This window comes from Haliotis asinina, chromosome 4 (assembly GCF_037392515.1).
Source record: "Haliotis asinina isolate JCU_RB_2024 chromosome 4, JCU_Hal_asi_v2, whole genome shotgun sequence".
Taxonomy (NCBI): Eukaryota; Metazoa; Mollusca; class Gastropoda; order Lepetellida; family Haliotidae; genus Haliotis; species Haliotis asinina.
In genome coordinates, this window is record NC_090283.1 from 30,393,644 (window position 1) to 30,410,158 (window position 16,515).

The window sequence follows — 16,515 nt, forward strand, 5'->3', positions numbered from 1 at the left end:
AGCACCCTAAGTGTCATGCTGTCAGTGGCCACAGCTAGGAATCTGGATAAGTGAGTGAGTTTACTTTTACGCCGCACTAAGTACGATTCCAGCTATATGGTGACGATCTGTAAATCAGTGAGACTGGGCCAGACAACCCAGTGGTCCATAGCATCAGCATTGATCTCAGTTGGGATACGATGACATGTGTCAGCTGTTATAAAAGTGCGTTTTTTTTTTGTATAATCATATATATAATAATTAAATAGGTGATGGTCATTATGGGTTGCATCGTATATGTTTAATGGTAACAGTATTTTAGCAGCATGTCTTTCAAGGTAGTGCTTTAGAGCTGCCTCTCGCTCATCGGGTTTTGAGTCGAACATTTGACGCCAGTGTTTCATGTCATTGTGGCACCTTTGGACACCGACTTTCAAGCTCAACATGTGCCGCTCATTTTCTTACTTCATATACTGCAGTTGCTATAACAGAGTACCATGGAAAATTAGACTTCAAAATATATGATCAACCATGGCAAATTACTTTCTTATTAACCCGGGTAAGAACCAGATAGTGTGACACAGTGTTTAGGAACATCTAAAAATATCTTTGTTAACAATTCTTTTGCTCGCATAGTAACATTTTCCGTGTTCCGTTTACACGTGGCAATATCAGCCGCCAAAACGTAGCAATGTTCAAGCAGTATTTGCATCCATATCACATGACGAATGGTACGGCAAAAAGGGAGCCTTGAATGAATGACACTTATGTGAGACAAATATGCCACGATTAACAGCTGGAAAGAGAGAAAGAGCCATTTGGACGGTGTTGATGGGGTCGACATACAATGTTGTTGCCAACGCCTTCGGATGCCACTGTATCACGTTTATAAGACTTATTCAACGCTACAGGCAGAATGGGGTCTCCCTAGAGAGGCCAAGAAGCGAAAGTCCGTGTATAACAACCCCTCATTGCAGTGACGTTTGACATATCTGAACAGTTATCGCCAGATTTTAACGGGATTTACAAATTACTTAAATCAACGAGAGAGAATTAATTATGATGCTTACTTAGCGATCCACCGATAACTCCAGCCCATTGACCACCATGTTTTCGTATAACGCGGCGGAAGGGTGAGTGAGTGAGTTAATATTTAACGTCACATCGGCAATATCTCAGCCATATTGTGACGAGAGCGTGGGAAGGGGATCATGGCAGTAGAAATACATGATGTAGATGTTTCTCACACCTAACTGTAACAATTATCGGTATTTCAGAATGTTTCATGCCATTCCTGAAATAATACATAATCAAAAAGTAACCTTGTGACATTACCTCCGACTAAGTTAAGAAGACCATGATAGGGTTCATAACTCTCTCTCTTAATCTTTCTCTAATGGTACTTTCAGTGAAGAATTTTCTTCTACTGTCCTTTATTGTCGTTAAAGACCGTAGGGGGAAATACTTGAATTGTAACCGACTCGTGATAACGATATATTGGCGATAACTGTTACTGGGTGACATCTGCTCGGCAACCAGTACACAGGCCACATGTTGTAAACACGTACATTTTGTGACCGCTTCAATCACTTTCACCACATATCTTCACTGACATCAAATGTGACGTGTATGGATTCACAACTACAATAATTTCACCACAACAGTTCATGTGGGGATTTAAAACATTTACATTACAGAGTAGAAACCAAATATGGTCATAAATTCATGATTTGAATCAACTTTTGATGAATTTGTGGATTAGGTTAATTATTTGTTGTGCCATTTCCCAGACATATATGAAATGTGAGATAAACTGGTCAACTACTGCAGAATAATAATCATAACAATAGTCATGTGTGGATGCAAAATGTTTGTAACATCCCACAGAATCCAGTCAAGTAGAAAAACAACACATTTAGCTGACCTCGTTACATTCTTGCAACAAACAACACATAGACAGACAACTTTATACGTCCGCCTCAATCACTACTATTACATTTGACAGTTTAAATAAATAAATCACACTTAACATGTTTACACAATATCATGTTTATTTTATTGTCTAATTCAAGGCGTCAAAGATAAGTGACTTCTTGGTGTCAGTCATGGTGATATCTGGCCCACTTATCACCTTCATGTTGACTGTGTAGAGATCTGGATGCCCAGCACTAAACACGGGAAGAAGAGACTCCCTCCACTCAACGTCCACCTTGGCTGAAACAACCTCTCTGTCCAGGTCGATGAAGGCGAGTCTCCCCCTCCCCACATCCAGCACAACTCCATAGTGGAGGGTGGCCTGTTTGCCGAGTGTGTCAAACATTGTGTTACTGTAACACTTCCCCTTCTCCCCCTGCTGCCACACACTGGTACAGAGACTCCCCCGGTGTGTGCCACAGCTCCATACACCGACACACCAGGAGCGGCGCTGTAGATAAACATACATCTTACTGTCCACCTGACTCTCCTCCACCACACCCACCTCCAGGACAAGACACCCCCACCCTTCGCTCACCACACCCACCCTAGAGTGTGTCTCCCAATACTGTGGGGTGCATGGGGCAGGGGTGACAGTAGAGGGGGATGGAGGTAGGGGGATGGAGGTGGTGGCACATGTACCCTCATATTTCCGTAACCTGCCGCTGTGTCTGTCTTGTGTGGCGGGCCGAGAGTTGACCAGCTGACCATCTGTATTTACGTGGCACCAGTCTATGTTAGCTCGAGCAGCGTCCAGTTGTAGTTGAGAACCTGGAAATATACATTTTGTTTACAGTTTAACAAAGTTTCCGACTTCGGACAACAAATTAAACATTTAATTGTCAACCTCGTTTCAATGTGAGTTTAGTTTTATGCCGCAATCGAAAATATTCCAGCTATATGGTAACGGTCTGGACCAGGGGTTAAGAACATGAGCATCGATCTGCGCAACTGATCAAAACCGATGACATGTCTCAACCAAGTCAACGAACCAGACCACCCGACCCCGTTAGTCGCCTCTTACCACAAGCACAGGTTACTGAAAATGAATATTCTTGCCCGGACCTTCACGGGTCCACATCACTGAAACCAGAATAGAGATTTGTATATTATTCTTCTACATACGCTTGGATGTTGGCGTGAGTGAAGATGTTGTATCTAATTCATAAGTGATTCTGATAATATCTCAGCTGCAGAGTCTTCCACACAGACCAGGGGCGGTGGGGTAGCTGAATGGTAAACGTGTCCGCTTGTCACGTTGAAGACCCGGGTTCGATTACCCACACGGGTATACTGTCTGAACCAATTTCTAGTGTCACGCGCCTTGATGTTTCCTGATTATTGATAAAAGATACGTAAAACCATATACTCACTAACTGCTTGACTCACCAGGTCTAGACCAATAACGTCACTGTCATGGAAAACATGTCTCAGACAACACTAATTTAGCGTGATATATACACATTACAATACTACGACTGTATAGTAGGCTGTCCTTTGATCGGTACAAGAGCCATATAGTCTGTACGAGCCTTCGCTAACAAAAGGAAAGGAATTTTATCGTATAAATCATAAAATTACTATAACAATGCCTTTAACGTCACTTTATTAAATCTTTACAACTTCATATACATACAGTCGCAGATCTCAAAATATTGATCTTCCAATAATCATCTTTACAGTTAAGGTCTTTACAGTTGCAAATCAGCGTTTTGATTTCTTGGTTATTAAAAATGATTAGTTTTTACACATTTTTTCTGTCGTTTCCATAACACGAACACTGTTGGTTAATGTGTCTGATTATTACATTGCACTGAGGAACATTAACGAGTTGAAAATAATGAGTGATTAAAAGATCTGGTTCACAGAAGCATTTGCAATACCTCTACCATTTATTACATATTATAGGTGTTTGATACACTTTCTGTCGTGAAAAGAGACCCACCTTTAATATAGTTACGTAGGGTTAGTGGGGAACTCGTTAGTAGTAAATACAACATAAATGCAGGCAGCAAAGTACAAAATCTTCACTAGAAGATAGGAATTGACGCCTACTCTTAATCCTGTAAAACTATCCACTGTTTTATATTTCTAGGGTACTTCACTAAAACATTCTGATCTATATGTGGTTATAAAGAAGTCAGTTCAAGATAAAAAAACCCTTTTTGCTATATAAACTAACTTCCACAAAAAATCAATGAGATTGTTGAAAGGTAGATACTTTCACCTTAACGTAACCATGCCAAATCCAGTCCCCAAGCACTGAGAATACGAATCCATGTTATGGCTGCCGTTTTTCGCTCGAGTGCTATGAAAAAGAGTTACTTTGCATGTTTAGAACTTGAACAATCACAAACGGTATACACACTGTTCAGTGTTCAGTTTATATGTTAAAGATGCTGTATTGAGGAAAACCTACGAAATAAATTAACAGACTAACACACACGGCGTGAGAAGGCAATGAGTATGCTGAAACAGAGGACACCACAGATCTATGTTGCAAGAACATTGAACTGCTCCCGTAATACTGTGGTTATGACAAATAGGCGACTAGTACGTGCGATAGTTCAGTCGTAAGTCTTTGTTAAGGTATGGGAGTTACGACTGGCGTAGTGCTACGATCGCTTTGAGGAACGGGGCCCTAAGATACAAAACGTAGAGTGTAGAGTGCGATATACTGAGTCAGAAAAGAAACTTCACAAAATGTATTTTTTTAAAATAATGAATAATTTTTCTCTTATGATACATATATGTATCCGAAATGGGATCCCTTTCTTTCAACTCTAGAAAAACGTTAGCAAAACCAACTCAAACCCATCAATTTGTCGGGCAAATGACGTTAGTGCCAAATCAGGTTTTGCACGTGCAGTCGATCACGTGATCTTCGCATCGAAGTTTTCTTTATTTGCGCGTGTTTGCACTGGCCTAAAAAATTGAAAAAGAAAAAAACAACCACAGTTCTAACGGTACTTTAAATACCAGGATTGTCAAATGTGCAAAGTTTCCATTCGAATTTTTATTCTTGTGACTTGACATTCTGTATACCCGTGTTTTGGAACGGCGGTGTAGCCTAATGGAACATTGTGGCACTGTCAGTGTATCGAGTACATCACACAGATCTCAGTAATGAAATAATAACAATTTAACCATCTTACCATCTCTTGTTATTTCTCGGAGTGAAATACACTAAACAGTGAGATACTTTAAAATTACACCGCCGATTGGGACACATTGCTTACACTGAAGAGTGAGATACATTACTTACACTGTGGAGGGAGATACATTACTTACACTGTGGTATGAGATACATTACTTATACTTTAGAGTGAGATACTTTACTTACACTGTAGAGAGACACACTACTTACACTGTGGAGAGTGATGCATTAATTACACTGTAGAGTGAAATACATTACTTACACTGAAAAGAATTAAACCCGTTACGTGACTTGTAGATAGATAAATATTTTATGACTGGAAGTTGAATTAGCAACTAAGATTGCTAGTGGCTATATCCTCGAAGGGGGTTGAAGTACCGTAAAATTATTGTCCTCCTGAGAGGGTACGTAAGTCCACAAACATTCAAAGTAAATTCTAAATTTCCAGGTTTTTAATCGTACAATAAGTGTCTTTTTATTGTATAGCTAGATTTCCCAAATTGCTGACGGCTGAGGGGATGATATAAATCCAGCTAGGGTCTATGCAGATAGCAAAAGTACTGTAAGTCCCCATGGTCCCTAGTATGGTGATCTACTTCGGTTGTTAGATCAATCTATAGCTCATTTTTATATTGTATTGTCCTCTATACATAAATTGTTTTAGGTCTAGTTAATAGTTTTACATTCTAGTTGGTTTACTGTCCTTTGTCGACAGGTTTTTATAATACTCATATATTCCATTTCAATTTTATGTTCCCGTCGCGACATGACTAAAATATTGCCGATGTGACGTTAAATATTAACTCACTCACTTACACTGAAGAGTGACATACACTACTTACACTGTAGAGTGAGATACATTACTTACACTGTGGGGTGAGATACATTACTTACATTGTAGAGTGAGATACATTACTTACACAGTGGGTTGAGATACATTACTTACACTGTAGAGTGAGATACATTACTTACACTGTGGAGTGAGATACACTACTTCCACTGTAGAGTGAGATACATTACTTACACTGTGGAGTGAGATACATTACTTACACTGTGGAATGAGATACATTACTTCCACTGTAGAGTGAGATACATTACTTACACTGTGGAGTGAAATAGATTACTTACACTGTAGAGTGGGACACATTACTTACACTGTGGGTTGAGATACATTACTTACACTGTAGAGTGAGGTACACTACTTACACTGTGGGTTGAGATACATTACTTCCATTGTACAGTGAGATACAATACTTACACTGTGGACTGACATACATTACTTACACTGTGGAATGAGATACATTACTTACACTGTGGGTTGAGATACAATACTTACACTGTAGAGTGAGATACATTACTTACACTATAGAGTGAGATACATTACTTACACTGTGGAATGAGATACATTACTTACACTGTAGAGTGAGATACATTACTTACACTGTGGGGTGAGATACATTACTTACACTGTAGAGTGAGATACACTACTTACACTGTGGGGTGAGATACATTACTTACATTGTAGAGTGAGATACATTACTTACACAGTGGGTTGAGATACATTACTTCCACTGTAGAGTGAGATACATTACTTACACTGTGGAGTGAGATACATTACTTCCACTGTAGAGTGAGATACATTACTTACACTGTGGAGTGAGATACATTACTTACACTGTGGAATGAGATACATTACTTCCACTGTAGAGTGAGATACATTACTTACACTGTAGAGTGAAAAAGATTACTTACACTGTAGAGTGGGACACATTACTTACACTGTGGGTTGAGATACATTACTTACACTGTAGATTGAGGTACACTACTTACACTGTGGGTTGAGATACATTACTTCCATTGTAGAGTGAGATACAATACTTACACTGTGGACTGACATACATTACTTACACTGTGGAATAAGATACATTACTTACACTGTGGAGTGAGATACATTACTTACACTGTAGAGTGAGATACACTACTTACACTATAGAGTGAGATACATTACTTACACTGTGGAATGAGATACATTACTTACACTGTAGAGTGAGATACATTACTTCCACTGAAGAGTGACATACATTAAATACACGGCAGAGTGAGATACATTACTTACACTGTGGAGTGAGATACATTACTTCCACTGTAGAGTGAGATACATTACTTACATTTTAGAGTGAGATACATTACTTACACTGTGGAGTGAGATACATTACATCCACTGTAGAGTGAGATACACTACCTACACTGAAGAGTGAGATACATTACTCACACTGTGAAGTGAGATACATTACTTACACTATAGAGTGAGATACATTATTTACACTATAGAGTGAGGTACATTACTTACACAGTGGGGTGAGATACATTACGTCCACTGTAGAGTGAGATATATTACTTTCACTGTGGAGTGAGATACATTACTCACACTGTGGAGAGAGATACATTACTTCCACTGTAGAGTGAGATGTATTAATTACACTGTGGGTTGACATACATAACTTACACTGTGGGTTGAGATACATTACTTACACTGTGGAGTGAGATACATTATTTACACTGTGGAATGAGATACATTACTTACATTGTAGAGTGAGACACATCACTTACACTGTAGAGTGAGATACATTACTTACACAGTGGAATGAGATACCTTACTTACACTGTGGAATGAGATACATTACTTACACTGTGGGATGACATACATTACTTACACCGTGGGTTGAGATACATTACTTACACTGTAGAGTGAGACACATTACTTACACTGTGGAGTGAGATACATTACTTACACTGTGGAATGAGATACATTACTTACACTGTAGAGTGAGATACATTACTTCCACTGAAGAGTGACATACACTACTTACACTGTAGAGTGAGATACATTACTTCCACTGAAGAGTGACATACATTACTTACACTGTAGAGTGAGATACATTACCTACACTGTGGAGTGAGATACACTACTTCCACTGTAGAGTGAGATACATTACATACATTGTAGAGTGAGATACATCACTTACACTGTAGAGTGAGATACATTACTTACACAGTGGAAAGAGATACATTACTTACACTGTGGAATGAGATACACTACTTACACTGTGGGTTGACATACATTACTTACACCGTGGGTTGAGATACATTACTTACACTGTAGAGTGAGACACATTACTTACACTGTGGAGTGAGATACATTACTTACACTGTAGAGTGAGATACATTTCTTCCACTGAAGAGTGACATACATTACTTCCACTGTAGAGTGGGATGCATTACTTACATTGTAGAGTGAGATACATCACTTACACTGTGGAATAAGATACATTACTTACACTGTGGAATGAGATACATTACTTACACTGTGGAATGAGATACATTACTTACACTGTGGGTTGACATACATTACTTACACCGTGGGTTGAGATACATTACTTAAACTGTAGAGTGAGATACATTACTTACACTGTGGAGTGAGATACATTACTTACACTGTGGAATGAGATACATTACTTACACCGTAGAGTGAGATACATTACTTCCGCTGAAGAGTCACATACATTACCTACACTGCAGAGTGAGATACATTACTTACACTGTGGAGTGAGATACATTACTTCCACTGTAGAGTGAGATACACTACTTACACTATAGAGTGAGATACATTACTTACACTGTGGAATGAGATACATTACTTCCACTGTAGAGTGAGATACATTACTTACACTGTGGAGTGAGATACATTACTTACACTGTAGAGATAGATACATTACTTACACTGTGGAGTTAGATACATTACTTCTACTGTAGAGATACATTACTTACACTGTAGAGTGAGATACATTACTTCCACTGTGGGGTGAGATACATTACTCACACTGTGGAGTGAGATATATTACTTACACTGTGGAATGAGATACATTACTTACACTGTAGAGTGAGATGCATTACTTCCACTGTGGGGTGAGATACATTACTCACACTGTGGAGTGAGATATATTACTCACACTGTGGAATGAGATACATTACATACACTGAAGAGTGAGATACATTACTTACACTGTAGAGTGAGATACATTACTTACACTGAAGAGTGATATACATTACTCACACTGTGGAGTGAGATACAATACATCCACTGTTGAGTGAGATACACTACCTACACTGAAGAGTGAGATACATTACTCACACTGTGAAGTGAGATACATTACTTACACTATAGAGTGAGATACATTATTTACACTATAGAGTGAGGTACATTACTTACACAGTGGGGTGAGATACATTACGTCCACTGTAGAGTGAGATATATTACTTTCACTGTGGAGTGAGATACATTACTCACACTGTGGAGAGAGATACATTACTTCCACTGTAGAGTGAGATGTATTACTTACACTGTGGAGTGAGATACACTACTTACACTGTGGAATGAGATACATTACTAACACTGTAGGGAGAGATACATTACTTCCACTGTGGGGTGAGATACATTACTCACACTGTGGAGTGAGATACATTACTTGCACTGTGGAATGAGATACATTACATACACTGTGGAGTTAGATACATTACTTCCACTGTAGACTGTGATACATTACTTACACAGAAGAGTGAGATACATTACTTACACTGTAGAGTGAGATACATTACTTACACTGAAGAGTGAGATGTATTACTTACACTGTGGAATGAGATACATTACTTACACTGTGGAATGAGATACATTACTTACACTGTGGGTGGACAAACATTACTTACACCGTGGGTTGAGATACATTACTTCCGCTGAAGAGTGACATACATTACCTACACTGCAGAGTGAGATACATTACTTACACTGTGGAGTGAGATACATTACTTCCACTGTAGAGTGAGATACATTGCTTACATTGTAGAGTGAGATACATTACTTACACTGTGGAATGAGATACATTACTTCCACTGTAGAGTGAGATACATTACTTACACTGTGGAGTGAGATACATTACTTCCACTGTAGAGATAGATACATTACTTCCACTGTGGAGTTAGATACATTACTTCTACTGTAGAGTGAGATACATTACTTACACTGTAGAGTGAGATACATTACTTCCACTGTGGGGTGAGATACATTACTCACACTGTGGAGTGAGATATATTACTTACACTGTGTAATGAGATACATTACTTACACTGTAGAGTGAGATACATTACTTCCACTGTGGGGTGAGATACATTACTCACACTGTGGAGTGAGATATATTACTCACACTGTGGAATGAGATACATTACTTACACTGAAGAGTGAGATACATTACTTACACTGTAGAGGGAGATACATTACTTACACTGAAGAGTGAGATACATTACTCACACTGTGGAGTGAGATACATTACATCCACTGTAGAGTGAGATACAGTACCTACACTGAAGAGTGAGATACATTACTCACACTGTGAAGTGAGATACATTACTTACACTATAGAGTGAGATACATTATTTACACTATAGAGTGAGGTACATTACTTACACAGTGGGGTGAGATACATTACGTCCACTGTAGAGTGAGATATATTGCTTTCACTGTGGAGTGAGATACATTAATCACACTGTGGAGAGAGATACATTACTTCCACTGTAGAGTGAGATGTATTACTTACACTGTGGAGTGAGAAACACTACTTACACTGTGGAGTGAGATACATTACTTACACTGTAGGGAGAGATACATTACTTCCACTGTGTGGTGAGATACATTACTCACACTGTGGAGTGAGATACATTACTTACACTGTAGAGTGATATATATTACTTACACTGTGGAGTGAGATACATTACTTACACTGTAGAGTGAGATACATCACTTACACTGAAGAGTGAGATACATTACTTACACTGCAGAGTGAGATACATTACTTACACTGTAGAGTGAGTTACATTACTTACATTGTAGAGTGAGATACATTACTTACACCGAAAAGTGAGATACATTACTTACACTGTGGAGTGAGATACATTACTTACACTGTGAGGTGAGATACATTACTTACACTGAAGAGTGAGATACATTACTTACACTGTGAAGTGAGATACATTACTTACACTATAGAGTGAGATATATTATTTACACAATAGAGTGAGATACATTACTTACACAGTGGGGTGAGATACATTACTTACACTGTAGAGTGAGATACATTACTTCCACTGTAGAGTGAGATACATTACTTACGCTGTGAAGTGAGATACATTACTTACACTGTGGAATGAGATACATCACTTACACTGTAGAGTGAGATACATTACTTACACTGTGGAGTGCAATACAACACTTACACTGTAGAGTGGGATACATTACTTACACTGTGGGTTGAGATACATTCCTTACACTGTAGAGTGAGATACATTACTTACACTGTGGGTTGAGATACATTACTTCCAATGTAGAGTGAGATACATTACTTACACTGTGGACTGAGATACATTACCTACACTGTGGAATGAGATACATTACTTACACTGTGGGTTGACATACATAACTTACACTGTGGGTTGAGATACATTCCTTACACTGTAGAGTGAGGTACATTACTTACACTGTGGAGTGAGATACATTACTTACACTGTGGAATGAGATACATTACTTACACTGTAGAGTGAGATACATTACTTACACTGAAGAGTGACATACATTACTTACAGTGCAGAGTGAGATACATTACTTACACTGTGGAGTGAGATACATTACTTACACTGTAGAGTGAGATACATTTCTTACACTGTAGAGTGAGATACATTACTTCCACTGTGGGGTGAGATACATTACTCACACTGTGGAGTGAGATATATTACTTACACTGTGGAATGAGATACATTACTTACACTGTAGAGTGAGATACATTACTTCCACTGTGGGGTGAGATACATTACTCACACTGTGGAGTGAGATATATTACTCACACTGTGGAATGAGATACATTACTTACACTGAGGAGTGAGATACATTACTTACACTGTAGAGTGAGATACATTACTTACACTGAAGAGTGAGATACATTACTCACACTGTGGAGTGAGATACATTACATCCACTGTTGAGTGAGATACACTACCTACACTGAAGAGTGAGATACAGTACTCACACTGTGAAGTGAGATACATTACTTACACTATAGAGTGAGATGCATTATTTACACTATAGAGTGAGGTACATTACTTACACAGTGGGGTGAGATACATTACGTCCACTGTAGAGTGAGATATATTACTTTCACTGTGGAGTGAGATACATTACTCACACTGTGGAGAGAGATACATTACTTCCACTGTAGAGTGAGACGTATTACTTACACTGTGGAGTGAGATACACTACTTACACTGTGGAATGAGATACATTACTTCCACTGTGGGGTGAGATACATTACTCACACTGTGGAGTGAGATACATTACTTGCACTGTGGAATGAGATACATTACTTACACTGTGGAATGAGATACATTACTTACACTGTAGACTGTGATACATTACATACACAGAAGAGTGAGATACATTACTTACACTGTAGAGTGAGATACATTACTTACACTGAAGAGTGAGATGTATTACTCACACTGTGGAATGAGATACATTACTTACACTGTGGAATGAGATACATTACTTACACTGTAGACTGTGATACATTACATACACAGAAGAGTGAGATACATTACTTACACTGTAGAGTGAGATACATTACTTACACTGAAGAGTGAGATGTATTACTCACACTGTGGAGGGAGATACATTACTTACACTGTGGTATGAGATACATTACTTATACTTTAGAGTGAGATACTTTACTTACACTGTAGAGAGACACACTACTTACACTGTGGAGAGTGATGCATTAATTACACTGTAGAGTGAAATACATTACTTACACTGAAAAGAATTAAACCCGTTACGTGACTTGTAGATAGATAAATATTTTATGACTGGAAGTTGAATTAGCAACTAAGATTGCTAGTGGCTATATCCTCGAAGGGGGTTGAAGTACCGTAAAATTATTGTCCTCCTGAGAGGGTACGTAAGTCCACAAACATTCAAAGTAAATTCTAAATTTCCAGGTTTTTAATCGTACAATAAGTGTCTTTTTATTGTATAGCTAGATTTCCCAAATTGCTGACGGCTGAGGGGATGATATAAATCCAGCTAGGGTCTATGCAGATAGCAAAAGTACTGTAAGTCCCCATGGTCCCTAGTATGGTGATCTACTTCGGTTGTTAGATCAATCTATAGCTCATTTTTATATTGTATTGTCCTCTATACATAAATTGTTTTAGGTCTAGTTAATAGTTTTACATTCTAGTTGGTTTACTGTCCTTTGTCGACAGGTTTTTATAATACTCATATATTCCATTTCAATTTTATGTTCCCGTCGCGACATGACTAAAATATTGCCGATGTGACGTTAAATATTAACTCACTCACTTACACTGAAGAGTGACATACACTACTTACACTGTAGAGTGAGATACATTACTTACACTGTGGGGTGAGATACATTACTTACATTGTAGAGTGAGATACATTACTTACACAGTGGGTTGAGATACATTACTTACACTGTAGAGTGAGATACATTACTTACACTGTGGAGTGAGATACACTACTTCCACTGTAGAGTGAGATACATTACTTACACTGTGGAGTGAGATACATTACTTACACTGTGGAATGAGATACATTACTTCCACTGTAGAGTGAGATACATTACTTACACTGTGGAGTGAAATAGATTACTTACACTGTAGAGTGGGACACATTACTTACACTGTGGGTTGAGATACATTACTTACACTGTAGAGTGAGGTACACTACTTACACTGTGGGTTGAGATACATTACTTCCATTGTACAGTGAGATACAATACTTACACTGTGGACTGACATACATTACTTACACTGTGGAATGAGATACATTACTTACACTGTGGGTTGAGATACAATACTTACACTGTAGAGTGAGATACATTACTTACACTATAGAGTGAGATACATTACTTACACTGTGGAATGAGATACATTACTTACACTGTAGAGTGAGATACATTACTTACACTGTGGGGTGAGATACATTACTTACACTGTAGAGTGAGATACACTACTTACACTGTGGGGTGAGATACATTACTTACATTGTAGAGTGAGATACATTACTTACACAGTGGGTTGAGATACATTACTTCCACTGTAGAGTGAGATACATTACTTACACTGTGGAGTGAGATACATTACTTCCACTGTAGAGTGAGATACATTACTTACACTGTGGAGTGAGATACATTACTTACACTGTGGAATGAGATACATTACTTCCACTGTAGAGTGAGATACATTACTTACACTGTAGAGTGAAAAAGATTACTTACACTGTAGAGTGGGACACATTACTTACACTGTGGGTTGAGATACATTACTTACACTGTAGATTGAGGTACACTACTTACACTGTGGGTTGAGATACATTACTTCCATTGTAGAGTGAGATACAATACTTACACTGTGGACTGACATACATTACTTACACTGTGGAATAAGATACATTACTTACACTGTGGAGTGAGATACATTACTTACACTGTAGAGTGAGATACACTACTTACACTATAGAGTGAGATACATTACTTACACTGTGGAATGAGATACATTACTTACACTGTAGAGTGAGATACATTACTTCCACTGAAGAGTGACATACATTAAATACACGGCAGAGTGAGATACATTACTTACACTGTGGAGTGAGATACATTACTTCCACTGTAGAGTGAGATACATTACTTACATTTTAGAGTGAGATACATTACTTACACTGTGGAGTGAGATACATTACATCCACTGTAGAGTGAGATACACTACCTACACTGAAGAGTGAGATACATTACTCACACTGTGAAGTGAGATACATTACTTACACTATAGAGTGAGATACATTATTTACACTATAGAGTGAGGTACATTACTTACACAGTGGGGTGAGATACATTACGTCCACTGTAGAGTGAGATATATTACTTTCACTGTGGAGTGAGATACATTACTCACACTGTGGAGAGAGATACATTACTTCCACTGTAGAGTGAGATGTATTAATTACACTGTGGGTTGACATACATAACTTACACTGTGGGTTGAGATACATTACTTACACTGTGGAGTGAGATACATTATTTACACTGTGGAATGAGATACATTACTTACATTGTAGAGTGAGACACATCACTTACACTGTAGAGTGAGATACATTACTTACACAGTGGAATGAGATACCTTACTTACACTGTGGAATGAGATACATTACTTACACTGTGGGATGACATACATTACTTACACCGTGGGTTGAGATACATTACTTACACTGTAGAGTGAGACACATTACTTACACTGTGGAGTGAGATACATTACTTACACTGTGGAATGAGATACATTACTTACACTGTAGAGTGAGATACATTACTTCCACTGAAGAGTGACATACATTACTTACACTGTAGAGTGAGATACATTACTTCCACTGAAGAGTGACATACATTACTTACACTGTAGAGTGAGATACATTACCTACACTGTGGAGTGAGATACACTACTTCCACTGTAGAGTGAGATACATTACATACATTGTAGAGTGAGATACATCACTTACACTGTAGAGTGAGATACATTACTTACACAGTGGAAAGAGATACATTACTTACACTGTGGAATGAGATACACTACTTACACTGTGGGTTGACATACATTACTTACACCGTGGGTTGAGATACATTACTTACACTGTAGAGTGAGACACATTACTTACACTGTGGAGTGAGATACATTACTTACACTGTAGAGTGAGATACATTTCTTCCACTGAAGAGTGACATACATTACTTCCACTGTAGAGTGGGATGCATTACTTACATTGTAGAGTGAGATACATCACTTACACTGTGGAATAAGATACATTACTTACACTGTGGAATGAGATACATTACTTACACTGTGGAATGAGATACATTACTTACACTGTGGGTTGACATACATTACTTACACCGTGGGTTGAGATACATTACTTAAACTGTAGAGTGAGATACATTACTTACACTGTGGAGTGAGATACATTACTTACACTGTGGAATGAGATACATTACTTACACCGTAGAGTGAGATACATTACTTCCGCTGAAGAGTCACATACATTACCTACACTGCAGAGTGAGATACATTACTTACACTGTGGAGTGAGATACATTACTTCCACTGTAGAGTGAGATACACTACTTACACTATAGAGTGAGATACATTACTTACACTGTGGAATGAGATACATTACTTCCACTGTAGAGTGAGATACATTACTTACACTGTGGAGTGAGATACATTACTTACACTGT

At 38.2% G+C, this 16,515-nt stretch overlaps 1 protein-coding gene across 1 annotated transcript in view; it reads right to left on the reverse strand.

The window, feature by feature from the left end:
• The window catches only part of LOC137280905 (uncharacterized), a 72,320-nt gene that overhangs the window by 2,195 nt on the left and 53,610 nt on the right, over window positions 1-16,515 (reverse strand). Inside the window, exon 4 of the mRNA XM_067812091.1 lies at window positions 2,003-2,724. Coding sequence (XP_067668192.1) covers window positions 2,042-2,724 — 683 coding nt within the window. The 3' untranslated portion in view covers window positions 2,003-2,041. The remainder of the gene's footprint in view (window positions 1-2,002; window positions 2,725-16,515) is intronic.